This window comes from Ochotona curzoniae, unplaced genomic scaffold (genome assembly GCF_017591425.1).
Source record: "Ochotona curzoniae isolate NIBS_2020 unplaced genomic scaffold, NIBS_Ocur_1.0 contig_3432, whole genome shotgun sequence".
Taxonomy (NCBI): Eukaryota; Metazoa; Chordata; class Mammalia; order Lagomorpha; family Ochotonidae; genus Ochotona; species Ochotona curzoniae.
The window spans coordinates 11,171,017-11,192,054 of NW_024465859.1; the positions used below are offsets into that span (position 1 = coordinate 11,171,017).

Below are 21,038 nucleotides of genomic sequence, written 5' to 3' on the forward strand. Positions count from 1 at the left end.
CGTAACAGCTGGAGCTGAGCCGATCTGAAGCTAGGAGCCAGAAGCTTCTTCCAGGCCTCCCGCATGGGTGCAGGAACCCAAGACTTTGGGTCGTCCTCCACTGCTTTTCCAGGCCACAAGCAGGGAGCTGGATGGGAAGTGGGGCCTCCGGGATTAGAACCAGCATCCATACGGGATCCTGAGCGTGTTCAAGGTGAGGGACTTCAGCCACTAGGCTACCACTCCAGGCCCAAAAGTTTCTATCAAAGCATTAAAATCCCTGCTCAGAATTTTATTTTCCCCTTCCAACAGAATACTTTACACAAGGGAAAGAGTTATTTGAAAGAGTTACAGAAGCAAAGAGATCTTCCATCTGCTGGCTATAATAATGGGATTGGTTTGAAGCCAGGATGTCAGAGCCTGGGTCTCCCACACGGCGCCGGGGCCCATGTACTTTAGCTGCCTTTAGGTGCTCTTCTAGGAGCCTTAGCAGAGAGCTGGATCCATAGCAGTCATTGACCAGCCAGGATTTGAACCAGTGCCCATATGGGATGCTAGTACCTCAAGTGGTGGGTTACTCACTATGCCACAGTGCCAGCCCCAGAAACACGGGCATTTTAAAAGTATGTAGCAATCCAAGTAAATTTACATACAAGAGAAGTCTCAAAAGCCCTAGTCAGGTGGACTAAAATAGGCAAAATATTAATGATTTAAGATGATCGCAACTGTCTTATAGTAAATATGTACTAAGATTGAGTCAGTGCTTCTGCATGAAATTCTAGAATGCCTGACATGCCAACTCAGTCCTAACAAACAACCTGCGGAGGGTCACTGCTGTGGTTTCTGATTTTAGAGATGAGATACAAGGAGGTGATGTGATTTGCTCCAAGTTGTGCAGTCATCATAGGGCAGAACCTGAACCTGAATGGAAGTAGAGTTTCAGTCCACAGCATCATCCATCAAAAACTGAAGCCTCCTGTGCTGGCAGAAAACCCTTCCTGAATGGATCCTCCTGGAGGAGGGGAGGCTTGAACCGAGAGCCTTGGAGCTGGATGACTTCATGTCACCTCTGCAGCAACCACACCAGACACCTTCCCCCTCTCACGTTTGTGTCTTTCCAGCTTGCCTTTGCCTGGTACACTCCTCCTTTCACCTGTCTTCCTCCTCCAGGCAGAGGGCGATGGGCCAACACTCTGCTGCACCTTGCTCTGCAGGTGTGCGTCTGGTCCTCTCACTGGACTGAGACTCCTGGGGGGGGGGGGGAGGACAATGACTTGTGGTGAAGCCAGCCTCATCAGGGAGACAAATTACAGAAACACCAGCCTCACAATCCGAAGGCAGAAATTAATGCAAGAGACTTGAGAGGTTTGCAATTGCCAGAGTATATAATAGTGTTTATTCTTGGCTGAGTCTACCCACAAAATGGTGAAGGGGAAGTCCCATTTACAGCACAGAGGGAGTTTTGGAGCTGAGCATTTGCTATTTCTTGCCTGTTTCCAGGGGCGTTTCCTTTCCCTCTCAGCTGCCCTGGGGAACCTACCTCTTGCCTCCCTGGCTACTCACATAGGCCCTCTTCCTCCTCTGGCCCCTCTCTCTTTAGGCCAACAGCTTCCTTCTCTTGCCAAGTGAATCCAGACAACCTGTCTGGCTTCCGGTTACCTCCTGGCTCCTGCATCTCACCAAGCCTGCAGGTGCAAGTGCAGGAAAGGGCTCTTGGGGAGTAAGGGGGAAGTTACGGCTATTAAGGATGCATACGCTACACCCAAGCCCTACTTTTATGTCCTTGCCCTTTAACTCAGAGCCTGGCACAGGACTGATGATCCCAGGAGTGATTTCACGGCTCCTCTCCCTTTCTGCTGTTTTTGGGGAGAGTAACCCCCAGATGTGTCCAAGGCCTTCCACATACAGGCCTTAACATCTTCCCTTCACTTCCCTCCCTCTTACCTCTCCCTTCTCAGCTTCAAACAACCTCACTTCTCCAAGCCTGCATTTTTCTGCCTTCCTCCCACTTTGGTGCAATCCTCTTCTCTCTCCCTCTGTTCCCTGATCTTTAAGGTCTGAGGAGCATCGAACCCTGCCCTGTTGTCAGTCTCACTCGGCCTGGACAGCCTGCCAGCTGTTCCTCAGCCTTGTCTACCTGTCCCTGGGCCTGTGGCTTCATGCATGAGCACTCCTATTTTCTTGTGATGCTACCCAAATCATGGCTGAGGACTTTCTCATCAGTGTCCAGAGCTACCCCCGTGGAGTTCTTTATGGTCTCAACCAGACTGCAAGTTTGTGCGGCAGGACCAATGGAATGGAAGAACAAGATTAAATGACAGCCCCAGCAAGGTGCAAGTTGAGTATCCCTTCCCTGAAATACTTGCAACCAGAAGTTTACTGATTTCAGGGTTGGAGTTTAGACTATTCACACAGGTTTAATTGCTTGAGCATTCCACATTTGAAATGCTCCGAAGTCTAACATTGTGGCACACAATTTCAGATTTTTGGATTAAGGGCTGCTCATTCTGTATTATTCTGTTCCCACACATCTCAGTCTCACAGCATATTTGGCCTCTCAACGGTGAATATGTGGGAAAGTGTCTTAGGAGGAATATGGGGGAATTACTGATGTGCAGTACCTGCCGCTTCGCACTTTCCGCAGATCCCCCGGGTTAGACTGCGCAAGTCAAGCCTGGGTCGCCACGGAGCCCAGAACACGTGGGAAGATGGGGGTGTCATGCTGGTGAGTCTCTGCCTTCAGGGCTTTGCTCTTGATTGTCCTTGCCCCTCATCTCCTTCAGAACTCATCTCATGTTCCCTTCTCCCCTAGTTAACACGTGAAACACAACCATTCTCCAGACCGCGGCTGTTCACACACATTCCCTTATGGAGGGGTTCACTGCTATGCACTGCGCTAGAGGAGTTTGCCGGAGGCTCCCGCCCCAGCGTCTGGCAGGGCCTGGTGCCCACAGGCAGGCGGTGAGGATTGCTGACTGAGCAGTGTTCGAGCTCCACCTTGTCCCCGCCTGTCTCCCTGGCGCCCAACACGAAAGGTGGCAAAGAGTGGGCATTCAGCCAACACCAGGTGCTTCATAAAGCTCCGTGGAAAACCGGGAAGAAAAGTGCAACGCCAATTCTCCGTTAACTTTTTGGGGACTTCCCTCGTCTTGATCGACTGAGGGGTGCATGGGGTCGCTCATGAACCAGGTGGCTTGCTGAGGGGCAACTGAGGTGGCAGGGGACCAGCAGGAGGCCAGTTCAGCTTTGCGTCCCATGGGTGTCATGAATGGTATCATAAGCCCCCTGTGTGTGCGGGGGGGAGTGATTTTTTTTTTTTTTCGAAGGCTTCTCCGTCGCCCCGTAGTATGGCTGCAACAAGTACTCACAGGGCATTACATTTCAGCCTTTTCCTGGCAACCCTGCCACGGCCGCTCCAGCCCCTTCAAGGAGGAGGCCAGTCCGGCAGGTGCGGTCAGTCCCCAGGGCGAAGGAGCGAAGCAGCCTTGGAGCGCGAGCCCGCCCGCCGGTCCACAAAGAGCGCTTCCCAGACACAGGCTGAAGCAGGGGGAACGGCCCCTCGCCGCAGCCCGCTGGTCCCCTCGGTCCACCTGGCCCTGCTGCTTTCGTGGCAGAGGGGGACTGACGGGAAAAGCGGCGGAGGGAAGCCTCGAGTACGGTTCTGCGAGGCGCGGGAGGGCCGGGGAGGGGTCTCCCGGCGGGGCCCGGGGCCGGCCGGGAGCGCGGGAGCGGGGGGCGCGCCGTGGCTGGGCGCGGGGCTGCGCGCGCGCGCGCCGGTCTCGCCTCCCAGGCGCTCGGGCGGCTACGTGCTTCCTTTGTCAATGAGGCGCCGTTCTGAGCTGCAGCGGCAGCAGCAGCGGCAGCAGCACTCGCGGCCCGGGAACCCCGAGCCCATCCAGCCCTAGCGCCAGGAACGGACCCGGGGGGACAGCAGCCGGCGGTGCGCGGGAGGGAACCGAGCGCGTGGCACCGCCGCGTCTGTGGCTAGCCTCAGTTGCTCACAGCCTCGCCGCCTCGGTGGGCAGGAGGCGACCCCGGCGAGGGGGCCCTGGGCGGCGCCCGTCCCACCCTCACAGCCAGTGGCGCGCCGTGGGAACCCTGCCGGTGCCCGCCGCCACCGCTCCATGCGGCTCCGGCCCCAGCGCCGGTGAAGCCGCGTCTCCAGCAGAGCTTACTCAGCTCTCCGCCCCGGGCGCGGCAGGACCAGCTAACCAGTCGCGCCAGTCGGCGCCCGTACCATGGCGGGAGATGCCCGGTGAGAACCGGCGCGCCGAGGGCTGGGCTCCCCGGCGCGGTGCGGAGCGAGGCAGCGGCCTGGATGTGTGAAGAGTCCCCATGGCTTTGCAGCAGGCGAAGCCCCAGGGCCCGAGCGCCGCTGGGCGGGCGGTGCTGGGACGCGGGCTCCGGTCCCGCGCGTGTAGTGGCTTTGGCGGGGCCGGTGTGGGAGCCGCGCGCTGCCCCGGCGTGAGGGGTCCCGGAGCCACGCGGGGCCCCGAAGCCGGCGCGCCCCAGGATGCACCTCCGCCACCGCTGCCGCCGCTGCTGCTGGGACTCCTGCTGCTGGCGGCCCTTCCCGAGCACAGCGGGGCGGACCCAGGTAAGCCCTTGGCGGTGGTTCCGCCCGCGGTTTCCAGAGGAGCCGGAGCCGCCCGTCGGGGCCAGCGCCTGACCCGGGGTGGCGGTGGCCGGAGAGGTGGTGGCTACGCTGGCGCAGGAGGCTTCTCTGCGCTGGGTTGCTGTAGCAGCGCTAGCGGCAGGCGAACTGTCAGACAGCAAGGTGTCACTGGGGAAGGCAGCGCTTAGGCAGGGAAGAAAAGATGTGCAGTCACCTCTTTCCTTTGCACAAGTTGCAGCTGCTTTGCGATGGTCCCGCAGGCACCCTCCGCATGGGAGCAGCCGCGGTGTGTTTAGGACTGTCCACTTAGGAGAACGCGTTTCGGGGTGGGGATGGTCACACTGTATCCTGGTGTCCCTGTTGAGGGACCACTGCTAGTTTACTCGTGCGGCGGCTACATAGTTGAAGGCGATTCCCGCGCTGGCTTCCCACATAACGTTTCCTCTCTATGCTGATAAAAGGCCCCTCTTTTTTTGGAGGGGGGAGGGAGGAACACCTAAATAATTGCCTTCACCTTGCTGAGGGATTCAGGTCTGGAATCCACTGCGCGCAGGATCCCTATTGGCACTGGGGCTCCTAAGACACCCCCCCCCGGAAATAGATTCCTTTATTCTATTGAGCAGTATCATGGAATCTGTTTTAACTTTTTGGGGGGGGGGGTTATTCTGTTACCGTACATTAAAACTTACACGATGCAGTCAGCGGTTTTATCTTTGAAACACACGATTACTATGACACCTGTAAAAAGGCAGACTCTGTGCTCCTGATGGAGTTCCGGACTCTTGGCTCCTGTGAAGCTCAGACCACATGTTCCTGTAGTTTTGTGTCTTTATGAAGGACAGATGATGACTTCTTTCTCCACCCACCCTTCCCCCAAATTAGGTTAAATGCCTGTTTCTGAAGAAGCGCCTCCTGTTTTATATAAAAGGGTTTTCAGGTTCAAATATTTCTGAATTTGGCTGAATTCAAAGCTCATTTTCCTTTGATTCACTTCAAGGGTGTCTGGCTGGAGTGTCTGGGCTTAAGTCGCTGTCAAGGATTTTTCTGTTGAGGTGACAGTGTGAGCACAGTTCAGCTTTTGCGCTGTGTTTGAAGAGGGTGGAGGCTGTTTGTGCTTGGAGCAGTTTTCAGTATTGTGTTCATGGAGTTCATGTGTTCATGTCCTGGCTGCCCCACTTCCCCTCCAGCTCCCTGCTTGTGGCCTGGGGAAGAAGTAGAGGACGGCCCAAAGCCTTGTACCTTATGGGACCTTGTACCCACATGGGAGATCTGAAAGACGCTCCTGGCTTCGGATCAGCTCAGCTCTGGCGTTTGCAGGCATTTGGGGAGTGAACCAGTAGATGGAAGATCTTTCTCTCTGCTTCTCATTCTCTCTGTAAACTTGCCTTGCCAATAAAAATAAATAAATCTTTAGAAAGAAAAAGAGGTAATCCTGAATGTGATACAGGGAACCCCCTGCCTTAGCTTAGAAACAGGTGCTTAGTTTTTGTCTAAAATGTATCAGCTCCTGGGCAGGTTGTTTATGAGTTGTTCACATAGGGATCTTACTGGTTTGGGTGGCGGAAGCAATTCCACGATCTGCACTAATAAGTAGAATTTGGCTTTGGTGTGCCCTTTCTGTTCAGTGTGTAGTCAGGGGGTTTCTTTTGATCACTGGTAAATGTCCGATCCTCTTCCAACCTTTGGACGAAGGCACTTACAGACCCTGTGACATTGCTTGGTTCTCTAACAGCCATAGCCGCCACTGTGGAGGCTGTGGGGCTGTGCCTTTGGGTTGGCTCCCATGTCCTTTTACTTCAGTGTGGTGATTATGGGTGACACTGCTGGGAAGGGAGCTTTGATTAAGATGATGAATCAATCATTGAAGTGGATGTGACTCTCCAAGTCCCAGTGTCATTCCCCTTCTCGTGGGGGGCTTGACTTACTACTTCTTATGCGCTTTTTGGGGTGCCATCACCCTGGACAGCCCCGCTCCTTGTGACCCTGCCCACCTGTGGATCCCCAGCCTGAGTGCCATGTTTTCCTGTGGATTTGCTACAGCTCCAGGTTCATGACTTGTTTGTCTGAAGAGGAGTTGGGCGTTGCAGTTCTCACTCTCACCTCCTGCCTGGTTTCCTGCATCCTCGGGTGCCCGCGGGAAGTAGCGTAGAGTGCCTCAGGCCTGCGTGAGTGAGCTTTTGTAGGAGGAAGCTGGAGAGAAGGGAGGACACCTTCTGGGGGTCGCTCAGTAGACAGCCTTATCTGGAACTTTCTCTGAGGGTGGCTGCAGTTTGGCACCCCCACTCCTTGCAGAAGGCGGCTGCTGCTGAGAAGGCAAACCCGTGTCCGGTGAGATGCTATTAGCAGTGCTCCAGCTGAAGGGTTCGCATGCCTGTCCTTCTAGTGAAGCTAAACTTTTACCTTGATGCAAAAATGATTTTAAGAGATTTGTTCTGAAAAACAAAAACAAAAACAAAGTTGAAGCGGTTGTTCAGTAGCCTTGTGGCCTGTGGTACCTGCAATGGGTCTGGGTTCCTAGCCTGACTCTGCCCACCCCAATGTCCTTTGCTTTCTGTTCCTGAGGAGTCAGAGTCCATTTTCTTTTACACACCCAGGAAACTCTCTTGTTGTCTTCTGTGCCCTCCCAACTTCCATCTCTGAGGAGCCCTTGCTGCTAGGCAGACTTGTCTGTTTTGGGTGTGGGAAAAAGATTCTCCCTAGTATCAAGGGCTTACACGCTCTTTTCTGTTCCGTGATCTGGGCTCCAGGCAGAATGGTCAAGTTCAACTTTGCCTTCACCATGTTCTTAACTCTTGATCTTCCCTCCAGTTCACGTGGCACACATGTCCTGTTTGCCTGTGTGTGCAGACACAGCGCTCATTCCTTGATGGGCAGGGATGACACCTCCATGCAGCCTTGACCCCTCTGGGCCTTATCTGTGAAATGGGGATTGGAACTGCTCCAAGCTCATTGGATCACACGAGCTTGTGCATGTTAAAGGGTTCAGAGCAGTGCCTGTTTACAGTAGTTGCTCAGTGAATGCAGGTCTGCAATGGGTCCTGAGAGGCTGAAGTTGAACAAAGCAGTCTGGACTTCTAGGGAAATATTAGAGCCTGCGGTTTGAATTTGGGATCCATGCATGGAATGCAGGAAGGAACCTGTAGAGGCGGGCTGCCCCTGCTGAGCCATGCATGAGCTGTGTCTGGGTGTGGACAAGGCTTGGCTGAGCTGTAGCACCCAACAGCAAGAACTGGAATGGGTGAGGGTCAGTCAGGAAAGGCCACTGTTCCTGCTAGGACAGGAGGTGGACTATGGCTCATGGACTCACTGGTGTGTGTGAGTTCTGGCATTTAGAGAGGTTCAGATGCAGGAGCTTGGGAAACTCCTCTGTCAGGACATAGTCCCTGCAGGTGAGTGCAAGAAGCACAATAGGGAGCAGCCCAGAACAGGGCCAGGTAGTGATACCCACTGGCATACATTTAGCTCAGTTCAGGGGTGAACCAGGCTGGGCCAGTTCATATTACCAACTGGTAAATCCAAGCACCAGAATGGAGTGTGGGTCAGGCCAGGTTGTGCCAAAGCAAAAGCCAATTCACAGTAGGGCCAGGACTGGGGGCTGGATGGGCTGAGCTAGGCTGTAGCCCCACCCCCAACATGAGGTGGGATTGGGGGTGGGCTGGGCCCAGCCCAGCTGCAGTACCTACTGGCAAATCCTGAGGTGGGTTGGGCCATGACAGACTGGGTCACAGTGCTCAACCACCACATGTGAGACCTAGGGGAAGGGGGTAGTGAACCTGGTAGGGGGCTGAGTGGGGCTCTCCTGCTAGACCACCGCTCCCACTGGAGAGTGTGAGTTGGGATGGGGGCAGACCAGACTGGGCAGAACTACAGCACCTGTTGGCCTCATGTGAGCTGGATCAATGGAAAACCAGGCTGGGTTGACTGTTCCTGTTGGTACATGCATAAGCCAGAGTGCTGTGGGTTGGTTGGGCTGTGCTGCAGCATCACCAGGCATATGTTGGCACGGAGGCCAAATTCTGTCAAGTTAGACTGCAAAACCATCTGGAGAGTACAAAATCTGGGAATGGGAGTGGGCACCTCCCTCTGGGTTGCCACTCTGGTGAGCATGAGAACCGGGACTGGGGCAGGCATGGCTAGACAAAGGGTGGCACCTGCCGGCAGGTGTGTGGACTGGAGAGTGGGGCTGGTTGGGTTGAACTAGGCTTTAATGCCCATTGACAAGTTTGAGAGCTGGATGGGCTGTGGGACTGACTGGATCAGTCTGCTGTGCATATTGGCAGGCACGGGAACTAGGACATGGATAGGCCTGGTAGGGATTATTTCAGGTCGTTCTGACTAGGCTGCAGCTCCCACTGGTGTTTGTGAGGGCTGAGTGTGTGGTGAGCAGGATCGGGCTGGACTGCAACACCCATTGGTTTGTGTAGAAGTCAGGGCTGGAGACAGAACTGACCCATCAATTGCAGCCGCTAGCATGTGCATAAGCTGACTAGGGTGATGGACTGTGCCAGACCCTGTATGGGCATGCACACACAAAAATCAGGTCTGAGATCACCTCAGATGAAGTTTCTTTGGGGTTCCCTCCAACTGAATCGCTGGACTCAGAAAACTTCAACCATGGAGAGAATTGTAGGTTCCTTGGTCTGACTGTGGAGTACAAGTATCAGAGGTGGGCTTCCTCAGTGGTTTAGATGGAGCAGTGGACAACATATCCAGATACACATGGAGGATATGGCAATCCATTGGAGCCTGCAGAGGACACCTGGTACCATAACGGAGGACGGAGGATAGAACAAATTGATCAGCTTCCCCAGCCAAGTGTTGGGCATATGTAGACTCTAAAGTAGACTGTGTCAACCAGTGGATTCTGGATTGTGGTTAGTGTTGCGAGATAGGCAGTATTTCAGAACTGGTAAACCATCAAAACCGCCTTGAGCATGACCCTTGGAGCATGTCCCACCAGGAACCCTGGGATGGCATTAGGTGGCTGTCCTCCATCCCAGGGTATGGAGGCAGTTGGGAGGGTGTGTGTGACTTCTCCCCTTACCTCCCCTCTTACCCCAGAAACAGGAAGGAAGAAAATGTGGAAATAATGGTCTCACCTACCTTCCTGTAGCCCTTGGCCCTTTTGCACCCTAATTACCATCATAAAAATCATGAAAAAAATTGCATTTTGATAATTATAACTTAGAAAATAAAAAGAAGTTATTCAAACAAAAACAAAAAGAAACCTGTTGAGGGAGGGTAGAGAATAAGGGGAGCCCAAGCTGGAGACTAGGAGGTTGCTGCATTTCATTATTATTAAATTATCCTAACCCTGGAACCTTTTGCCCTAATTAACTATGTAAAGATTGTTGAAAATAAAGAAAAAAAAGAAAAAACCAAAATTGTATGACAGAAAGAAAATTATCCTCAGGGAGAAGGAGGGTTTAGCAGAAGTGACAGAAAAAGAAAAAACAGGGAAGGAGGAAGAGATGAAAGTGTTTGCAGTGCCTGGGTCGTCGAGGGAAGGACGTGTTCACAACGGACAATGTGGCTGCATGTGGCTGCGAGTGCGTTTGGATGGGGTGAGCAATGGGTCTGGTGTCTGGAGATGTGTGCTTCTTTGATGCCCTTGAGAGTGGTGGGGATAGGAGTCTGACTCCAGTGGGCTCCGGAGAGAAGGGGAGAACATTCAGAAACTGTATGAGACAGTTCTTCAAGTCTCTTCTGTAGAAACAAGCAGAGTGATAGGGGACATGCGTCAAGGGAGGGTTAAGGTGGACATAACTCTTGCATTCATACTTTCTCATTTTTCAACATTGAAGATGCACAAGGAGAGTGGATGATTTGATGTTTTTATTCCCTCCAAATGTCAACAGCCCAACAAAATGCATGTGAACTGTCTTAGTATTAATTATGTGTGCTTTCAAGGCACTTGCAAGATTCCCTATGCTGTCTTGCCCACACCCCAACTGGCACCAAAGGTAGAGAGGGGAATCTTGGAAACAGTGACCCTGTTGTTTTCAAATGGACACAAAGCAGAAGTCAGGCATCCACACTGAGCCCCAAATGCTTCCCTAAACTGCCTCAGTGCCCTGGTGCCCTGAGATTGTGGAACTCTGATGACAGCCCGAGAGCTGTCAGAGCCTGCTTGCCTGGGTCTTAAATTACTAGAACATGATCTGAGACTGCCCCACATGAATGGACACACTGCCCTTTTCATTCTCATTCACCTTGAGTCCATATTGTGATTTGTCTTCCTTATTTAAAAACAAAAACACCTCTACTCTTCTCCTGACAAAACTCAATCCTTGAAATGACTCTAAGCATTTGATTGCTGGACAAAGTTCTAAGCATACAAGGGACAGGCAATTCTAGGATGGGATGAGTGCCATGGATGGTGACTCTCCTTGGGGACTTCAGAGGAGGCAGGTAGCAATCTGGGTGTTGCAGATGTCAGTTGTAGCTGCTGGCAAAGTAGAAGTGAATGCATCACATTGATCTGGCAGCATTTGTAATGCACCTGGCACATGCCAGGCTCTTTGACAGGGGCTGGAAGCAGAGTGGAGGCCATGCCCTGCCCTTGAGTGGCCTGGAGCCCAGGACAAGCCTCACTCGGTTGGGCGGACTGGAAGCCGTTAGATATCTGCATTACATCAGGGAGGACATGGCAGGTCAGGAGGTGTCTGTGCTGCCGGCAGACGCAGCCCCTCCTTGGCTGCAGAGGGCTGAGGCTCTGGGTTGACAAAGTTCTGACTTCTCAGGAAAGTTGGATCTGTACTGAGAAATCTCCTTGTTTCAAAATGTCACTGGCTGATGCAGACTTTTAAAATGTCATGCTGCACAAAGAGAGCACACCCAGGGGCCACCCGGGTTCTTCCTTTTTAGATTAAAAAAAGAAAGAGCCACTGTTACTTTTCTATTTTATCCTCTTAGATTTACTTTTTAAATTGATGTGTTAAACTGTGCATTTGATGCTATTTTGAAAGGTCCATGGAAAAAAATGAAATGAAAGATAAGTTTATTTTGGTACACAAAACTGAAATCCATGCATATAAGGAATATTCAAAAATCATAAAAAATATGAATTATGACAAAAACTTTGCATGGATTCCATTTGTGGCACCAAAATGAATATATATTATCATTCAATCACCACAGATTTTTTTAAAGGATTTATTTATTTTTATTATAAAGTCAGATATATAGAAAGAGGAAGAGAGGCAGAGAGGAAGATCTTCTGTCTGATGATTCACTCCCTAAGTGACCAGAAAGGCTGGAGCTGCACTGATCTGAAGCCAGGAGCCAGGAGCTCCTCCAGGTCTCCCATGTGGGTGCAGGGTCCCAAGGCTTTGGGCCATCCTTGACTGCCTTCCCAGGCCATAAGCAGGGAGCTGAATGGGAAGTGGAGCTGTCCATATGGGATCCCAGTGTGCCCAAGGTGAGGACTTTAGCTGTTAGGCTACAAAACTGGGCCCCAATTTCAACATATTTTTAAAGTATCCTCTTATTTGTAGCATGACATGTTTTGATGCAGGTGTATACACTGTGTGATGTGCAAATCAGGGCAGACTTACCTATCCCATCAAGCTTTTATTTCTTTGTGATGGAGACATTTAGAATCACTTCTCCCAGATTTTTTGACACATACAGTGTGTTATTATGATGACCATTCTGTGCTTTCTTCTCTACAAGTCAGGTTTATTAAGGTGTAACTTACATACAGGGAGATTTGCCCCTTGTAGGTGGATGTTGGCACCAGTGGACACTTCTGGATCTGTGCCTCCGTCTGTACCCGGGACATCCCAGCACCATCCCAAAGCTGCCTCCTCTGCCTTTGTGCTCAGTCCTCTCCTCTGCCCAGGCCCCGCACACCCTTGGCCTCTGGCAGTCCTCCTCTACTCCAGGGATTCATGTGGATGGAAAACTGCAGCAGTGAGCATTTGGCTGCAGCGTCTGCCCCCTAGAACAGTGCTCCAGAGTCTCACCCATGTTTTTCATGGTTGCTGCCTCTGTCCTTTGTACTGTATAATAGTAGTCCACAGTTGGCAAGCTTTTGGGTTGTTTCCAGTGTCGGGCATAGAAGTCTTTGGGTAGAAATATATATATAAATGGACATATATATATATAAATATATATAATAAATGGATCTTATATATATATATATCTTATATATATAAATATATATAATAAATGGATATTGTTTTGGAAGATCCATTTATTTTACTTGCAGGTCATATTTAGAGAGAGATATCTTCCATCTGCTGGTTCATTCCCCAAATGGCTACAATGGCCAGAGCTGGGCCTGTCTGAAGCTGGGAGCCAGGAACTTCTCCCAGGTCTTCCATGTGGGTGTAGGAATCCAGGGACTTGGGCCATCTTTTGCTACTTTCCCAGCCTATTAGCGAGGAATTGGATGGAAAGTGGAACAGCCACGTAGCCAGCACCCATTTGGAATGCCATCTCCACAGGCAGAAGCTTACTACTATGCCACTGGGCCAGCCCTATGGGTGGGAAGCTTTTATTTCTGTGGGTGAATGCCTAGGAATGGAATTGCTGTTAGGTCTATGTTTAACCTTGTAAGAGATCACCAAACCCCTATCCAAAGTGACTACCTCATTTTGCATTTGCATCAGCTGAGTATGAAAGTTATAATTAATCCACTTACCTTCTTCACTGGCACTTGCTATTGTCAGATTGTTTTCCTTTTACTTTAGATTTCAATCAGGTGACTTGTTGGTTAGTAATATCTCATTGTGATTTTAGTTTGCGTTTCTTTAATTACCAAGTTACTGTTGCACATCTTTTTTTTTTTAAGAGACTTATTTTTATTGGAAAGGCAGATAGACAAAAAGAAGGAGAGACAGAGAGAAAGATCTTCTATCTGCTGTTTCACTCCCCAAGTGGTCGCCATGGAGGCTTTGGGCCATTTTCCACTGCTTTTCCATGCCATAAGCAGAAAGATGAATGGGAAGTAGAGCAGCCAGGACATGAACTGGCACCCATATGGGATTCCAACATTTGAAGGGGGAGGATTAGCCAATTGAGCCATTATACTGGGTCCTGTTGCATATCTTTTCTTTCTTTTTTCTTTTTTTGGTTTTGAAGAAATGAAAATAAAAACAAAAACATCAAAATACATGAGATATAGTTTCCACTGATCTTTGTTGATGAGATGCGTCTCCTGTAGGCAATAGATAGATGAGTTTTGTTCTTTTGATACAGTCCACCAATCAGGGATGTTTGATTGATGGATTTAAACCATTTACATTCAGGGTTGATATAAATAGGTGGTAATTTGGTCCTGTCATTTTATCAGTGGGTTGTTCCTTGTTTGATTAGTTTTCTGTTGTTATTTTACTAGGATGTTCTTCACCTTTGCCTTTGCTTTTGGTGGATGCTATTCCTTTTCTGTCAAGAGAGCATCTTTAAGTATCATTAGTAGGGCAGGTCTGAAAGAGGCGTATTCTTTTTATTTTTCTTTACTGCGGAAGAATTTTATTTCATTTTTAAAGACAAAGAAATGCTTTGCTGGGAACATTGTTCTGGACCTATAATTTTTTCCTTTTAGAATCTGGAATCTATCACTCTATTCTCTTCTGACTTGTAGAGTTTCCTTTGAGAGCTATGAGTCTGATTCTCATTCCTCTGTATGTCAATTGATTTATTTCTTGTGCGCATTTAAGGATCTTTTGATTGAAGAGAACTTGGTTATCGTGTGTCACGGTGAAGATTGCTTTTGGTCAACCCTGTTGGGAGTTCTTTGTCCCTCCTGGATGTTGTTTCTGGTTCTTTCTCTAGATTAAGGAAAAATTCCTTGACTATTTCATTAAATGTTTTTAAACCCAGCTTTCTCTTTCTGCACCTTCTGAAACTTCTATTACTCTTATGTTTGGCCTTTTAATAGTGTCCTTTAATTGTTGAATACATTTTTTAGCCTGATCCAACTCTGCTTCCAGCTTTTTGTATGTTTCCCCATTATGGCATGAAATATCTTCCAACTCTGAGATTCTTTCGTCTGCTTCATTCATTCTGTTATTGAGACTTGACACTGCATTTTTAATTTTCTCCATTGTGTCCTTCATTTCTAATAATTCTGCTTGATTTTCTTTCAGTGTTGCTATTTCCTGTGTGATATATTCCTTAAATTCCTGCATGTGCTTCTTGTTGTTGATAAGAAGCTTTACAACAAACTTTCTAAGTTCTCTGTCCCCCATTTCCTCAATGTCTTCCTCAGTTAACTCTGAGGTTGGCAAAGGGCTTTGCTCCTTTGCAGGGGAGTCTTCAGTAATATTCATTGTGCCTCTGTCTCTTCTTTTGCTCTTGGTCATTGTACTTCTGGTTAGCAGATTCTTCTCCTTAGGGCAAATTTCTAAGTTGTGTCCCACCCACAGCTCTACAATTTGATTTTACTTATTGTGGTTGGTACAAGGCTCTTTTTAACAGTTACTTGTGCCACTCCCTCCAACGAATTTCAAGTCTGGGTTCTTGTGTTAGACTTCCATCCAGGTCTCTGTAGCCCCAGCTCCTTATTCACCATTTTCTGCCTCCTGTGATCTTGCTGTGGCTACAGTGCTGTCTATACAACCCTTCTCCCACTTCTGGCTTAAGCAGTTCCCAGGATTAGGGAGATACCAGGTGTCCTATATAGCTAGGTTATTGGTAGTACTGATCTTGCCAGAATTTGCTGGCTGTTATTTCTGAGGACCACACGGACCTATTTTGACCCATATGATGTCACAGTCGGTATTATTTTCCCTGTGGGACCAGTGCAATGCACTGAGCTCAGTGAGTTCGCTTTCAGCTCAGTGCATGCGCAGCTCACTGTTGTCCCTGCAGTCGTAAAGCCTTTGCCACACCATATAAAATGGCACCTGATATGCCACTGGTGGAGTTCTGGGTCTGCTGTCTGTAAGATTTGGGGGCTACCCTGACCTATTTTGGATGGGATCTTTTCATTTCTTACTTGCCATACATTGTGTCTATTTTTAAGTGAAGGCTAAAGTCTTCTACTGATTTTTTTTGGGGAATCTCAAGAGATCTTTTATTACATTATAAAAATAGCACAAAGATTAGACCTAGAAGCCAGATTGTCTTTTTTTTTTTTCCCCAAGATTTACCTATCTGAAAGGCAGCTTGATTGAAAGGTAGGGACAGAGGCAGTTAGAGAGAAGTCCTCTATCTCCTGGTTCAGTGCCCACAGGGCCACAACAGCCAGCGATTGGTTAGGTTGAAGCCAAGAGCCAGGAGCTTCATCTCACCCCCAGGGGTGCAGGGGCCTACGTGCTTGGGCCATCATCCACTGTTGTCCTAGGAACATTAGTAAGGAGTTGGATCAAACATTGAGCAACCTTGACTGGATCCAGTGCCTCCATGGAATGCTGGCTGCACCCCCGTGCTGGCTCCTGCAGTCCAGGTTCTAGTGTCTGTAGTCAGACAACTTTTCAATCCCAGTCACCATTCTCCTGAACTGCTCCTTTTTCAGAGACATAGGTGCCATCCAAAAATGTTACAATGTTCTTGTTTTTAAACTGTTGTTGCAGCTGTCTGGCCACCACAGTGTCCCCTGAAGACCATGGGTGGGCCACCCCAGGAGGCAACAAGAGGAGCTTTCCCCATCCCTGATCAGTCCTCCCTGTCCATCCCCCACCCCCGTCTATCCCTCGGTGTAAATCATGTAAATAAGAAAAAAAAAAAAACAAAACTGTTGTTGCCTGCTGAATTTGAGACAAGTTGAGTGTCGTTTCATTCAATTGTGAATTCATCTTTTTGAGGTTCAGATACTGAGCAAATCAGCATCTGGTTTCATCCAAACACTTCAGACATGCTTCTCACTCAGACATATCTAATTTCAACAGGAGACTCGCTCTCCTGAGCCACCATACTGAGGGGACAGTGGGCAGACACAGTCCTTACCTTGTAACAGAAGCCTGTGTCTTCTATGGTCACATTCTGTACTGCACTGCAGATAGTGCCAGTCAGGCCAGCTCCTTGCTGCTTGTCAGCCTGGAACCTCTTCTCTTTCCTTCACAGAAGCTAAATTCTGCATTGGAGTGATACAGATCTCTCCATAAGAGACCTTTCACAGTAACTGTGAGTATGGTCAGTCCTCTGGGACCTTTCACAGTAACTGTGAGCATGGTCAGGTCAATGGCAACATTTTCTAGCACATCAGTCTGCCACAAGGCTGCGAATGGTCTTTGTTCTTGCATTAGCTGTGGCAAAGAGCTCTTCTACCTATTTTGTAAATGGAGTGAAAGTGCTAGTTCCATCCTAAATGGCCACATCAGCCAGAACTGAGCTGATCTGAGGTTGGGAGCCAGGAACTTCTTCTGGGTCTCCCACATGGGCTCAGCAGCCCATGGATTTGAACCATCCTCTTCTATTTTCCTGAGTCTTAAGTAGGGAGCTGGATTAGAAGTGGAACAGATAGAACACTAACTGGATTTGCAGAATATGCCACCATGCTGGCCCCTCTACTTGTTTTTAAGATTGAACTGTTTATTGTCTTATTACAATAAGTTAAAAAAAATAAAGTTTTGAGCTTTCTTCGTACACAGTGAGTATTTCTTATCCAAAATGTTTGTGACTAGGAGTGTTACAGATTTTGGATTTTTTTAAAACAGATTTTGGGTTACAAAATTGGTATGTCTGTAGATTTAGGATGGAATTCAAGTCTAAATAAGTTGATTTATGTTTCATATATACCTTTTACATATAGCCTCAAGGTAACTTGATGTGATAATTTTAGAGTATCTAGGTTTTGTCGTCTGTTACCCTACATGAAGTCACATGTGGAATTTTCTACTCAAAAAATTTTGAATTTTGGAGAATTTCACATTATTGGATTAGATCTGCTCATTCAAACCTGTTTTGGATATAGGTCCTCTGATAGATATGTGTTTTTCAAATCTTTCTTCCCACTCTGTGGTTTCTGTTTTTATTTTATTAATAGTATTTTTCAAAGAACAGAATTTTAAATTTGATTAATTCCATTTCATAAACATTTGTATTTAACATTTGTGTGTGGTTTTGTGTGTGTGTGTGTGTTCTAGAACAGGAATCTTTGCCTAAATTGGAGTCACAAACATCTATGATTTCTTCTGGAAGTTTTGTATTTTTGCTTTTAGTTCTAGGATATATTTCATGTTAAATTTTATGTATGGAGCAAGGTATGAGTCAAGGTTAATTTTTTTTTTCATATGGCTGTTTAATTGTTTCAGCACCATTTGTTGAAGACTGTCTTTGCTCCAATGACTTCCCTTGGCACTGTATATGTGGAAGTTTATTTCTGGACACTAGTCTATTCCATTGATCTACACTTCTGTCCTGATGCCAATATAACTCTGGCTTGATTTCTCTAGCTCAGGGTTTCTTAGCTTCAACGTTATTGACATTTTGGGGTTGATGATTCTTTGATATGGGGTCCTGTACTGTGTATTGTAGGAATTTAGCAGTATTTCTTACCTTTGCCTGGTAGATGTCAGTAACCTTCCTCTTCCATGGTTGTGGCAACCAATAATGTTGATGTTAGTAAATGCCCTCCCGGGAATAAAACTTTGCCTTGCTCTGGATTTTGGTAAATCTTTAAATCAGCTTGTGTACTACATATACTTCTTTTTTGGAAGTCAAACTGAGAAAGAAAGAGAGATTGAAATCTTTCATTCACTGATTCACTCTCCAAATGGCCACAATGGGCAGAGGTGGTCCACACCAAAGCTTGAAACTTGGAACTCCATTCATGGCTGTCACATGTTTGTAGGAGTCCTGGTACTTAGGCCATCTTCCACTGCTTCCCCAAGCACATTAACAGGGAGCTGGATCAGAGTTGGAGCCAACTGTAGCTCATAGGCATGCCAGCATCGTAGGTGACAGCCTAACTCACTGTGCCGCAATATTGGGTGCAACTCTGCTGTGCTTCAAAATCCTTCTGATTATTCTAAGTTTTATAATTTTCCCATATAGATTTCAACAGATACTTGTCAATCCATATGCAAAGCCTGCTTGGTTTTTGATTGGAATTCCATCGACTCTCTTGATCTTTCAGGGAGGATTTACAGCTTAACAGTAGTGACTTTTTTTTTTAAAATCTATGAACATAGTATTTATCTCCATTTATTGAGGTAATTTTTTGTCCATGTTTTATGGATTTTCAGCATGAAAATTTGTTCACATGTATTTTGTCTTTCTCAAGTTATGGTAAATAGGACATCCAAAATTTATTAGTATATACAAGTAAGATTTTAAAAATACTGACCTTGCATTATGTCACTCTGCTGAACTCCCTGTAAGTCTGGTAGTTTTCATGCAATCTTTTGGACTTCTCTAAGAGGAAGATTATGATATCTGTGATTAAAGATAATGTGATATATATTACTTTCAAATTCATATGCTTTTTTTTCTTAACTTGTTGCACTGGCTTTCTAGAAGTTTAATTCATTGTTGAATAGGAATAAGGCAAGTAAAGATTCTTGCCTTATTCTTAGTCTTATGAAAAATGCAGTTCTTTACTATTAAATAACAACATTAGCTATAGTTTTATTCTTTTGTAGAAGTCTTTTATCTGTTTGATGAATTTTCCTTTTGTAGTATCTTGCTGTAAATTTTTTATTATGAATGCTGATTGAATGTAGTCAATGCTTTCTTTGTATTATTGATATGCTCACCAATTTTTCTTTAATCTGTAAAAAGCCAGTTGGGTTGATTTTAGAATGTTGAGCCAACCTGAATACCTGGAATAAACTCCAGCTTAGTCATGGCATATGTTCCAGCTGAGTCTGATTTCCCAGTATTTTTGTTAGGAGTTTTTAAAGGACTCTGTTTATGGAGAATATTGGCCTTTAGCATTGTTTTATTAAAATATTTTCTCTGATTTTAGAAGAAGGGTAATGCTAACCTTAAAATAATAGGAAAATTGTTTTATGGAAGTGTTTGTGTAGAATTGATATTGCTTCACTTAAAGGTCAGGTGGTCTTACAGATGAGCTTGAAAGATATTTCAAAGGCTTCTTTAGTTAAAGATAAAAGAAAAAAAATCAGGCACCCTCCTAGTACATTCCCACCCCTCTCAGAGCTACCAGTAGGCACTTAGAGAAGTTTTGTTTCCTATGTGGTTTGGGAGAGGGAAAGTAGTGCTGGACAGGTTGAGGAAGTGAGTGTGTGAGGTCATCCTTGGTGTACTCATCAAGTCCCTTCACCCTTTGGGCCTTTTCCTTCTCATCCGTGTATGAAAGCCTGCACTTCCTCCCTTCCTCCTCCATCCTCTGCCTGTGTTTGTGAGTCCTAAGCTTGTTTATTATGCGAACTGCATTGTCCACCTCTTCCTGTGTCAATGGCAAGCCCTGTCAAGGATGTTCATTCTGAAAAAGGAAGCCTTCCCCCATAGTTTCTTCCAACTTGTGTTCTTTACTGGCTCTTGAAAAATTATGAAAGTAACATGGATTTTTATTGAGTTCTAACAATACCCAAGTGTGTGCTGTAAAATGCAAATATAAAATGCTGGTTCTTTGCTAGTCTCTTGGGTTGTATTGTTGAACAAGTGTGGTGGGGTCTTCCAGATGTACACATTTTATATCCATGTGCACATACTCACTTCATTTACATTTTTTTGTTTTAATTCTATTTAAAATTCAGAGAGACAAATTCAGAGATCCTCCGCCCACTAGCTTATTACTCAACTGCCCACAATAGCCAGGGCTGGGCCAGGCAAAAGCTAGGCACCTGGAACTGTCTCTTGGACTTCCATGCAAGTGGCAGGGATGCAGTAATTGAGCCACTATCTGTTACTCCCCAATGTGCCTGCGAGTAGGAAGGTGGATTGGACATGGAGGAGCAGGGACTCAAACCACTATAGAATGAGGGCATCTGTAAGTGACATAACCACACTGAATACCCGCCCCACACTTTATTTTCTTTCACAATACAAAGGATGTAACATTTAGCACCTTACTTTTTCACTTAACGTTATATTGCAGACTTCTTTGCATGCTAACTAAATTTCATCATAAGAGAATTTAAACTGCTCCCAGAAACATGGGAAAAAATCTTTTACAATGAAAGAGAATAGTTTTAGGATCAGAAGGCAGAAGCCAACCTGGAGTTAAAAAGCCTCTATGGATATTTCCTCTAGTTTTCCTTTGGCTTTTTTTCCCTAGAAGATAACTTTCACAGATGTTTTTTGAAAATCACAATGCTTCTAAACACCACATAAAAAGGGGATAAACATCACTTTTGAATCAACTAATGTCAGTGTAAATAAGGCCAAGTAGATGTCTCAAACATAGCCCAAGGTCATTGCTGCACCTGTCTCTATCCTCCCGGGCAAGTATTTGCCGAATGTGTCCTAACCACAGAGGGAATTTGATTTAGCTTCTGATTTATATATGTTAAATCTATTCTTAGCTCAAAATAAAATCGCCTGACGTCAGAATCACAAATGGCTTTGGTATTTATGCAGTACCAGTGAA

The 21,038-nt window shown here is 47.0% G+C and overlaps 1 protein-coding gene across 1 annotated transcript in view; it reads left to right on the forward strand.

The window, feature by feature from the left end:
- The first annotated feature begins 4,314 nt into the window (after positions 1-4,314).
- The window catches only part of KIAA1549L (KIAA1549 like), a 276,665-nt gene continuing 259,941 nt past the window's right edge, over positions 4,315-21,038 (forward strand). Inside the window, 1 exon segment of the mRNA XM_040980268.1 lies at positions 4,315-4,576. Coding sequence (XP_040836202.1) covers positions 4,315-4,576 — 262 coding nt within the window.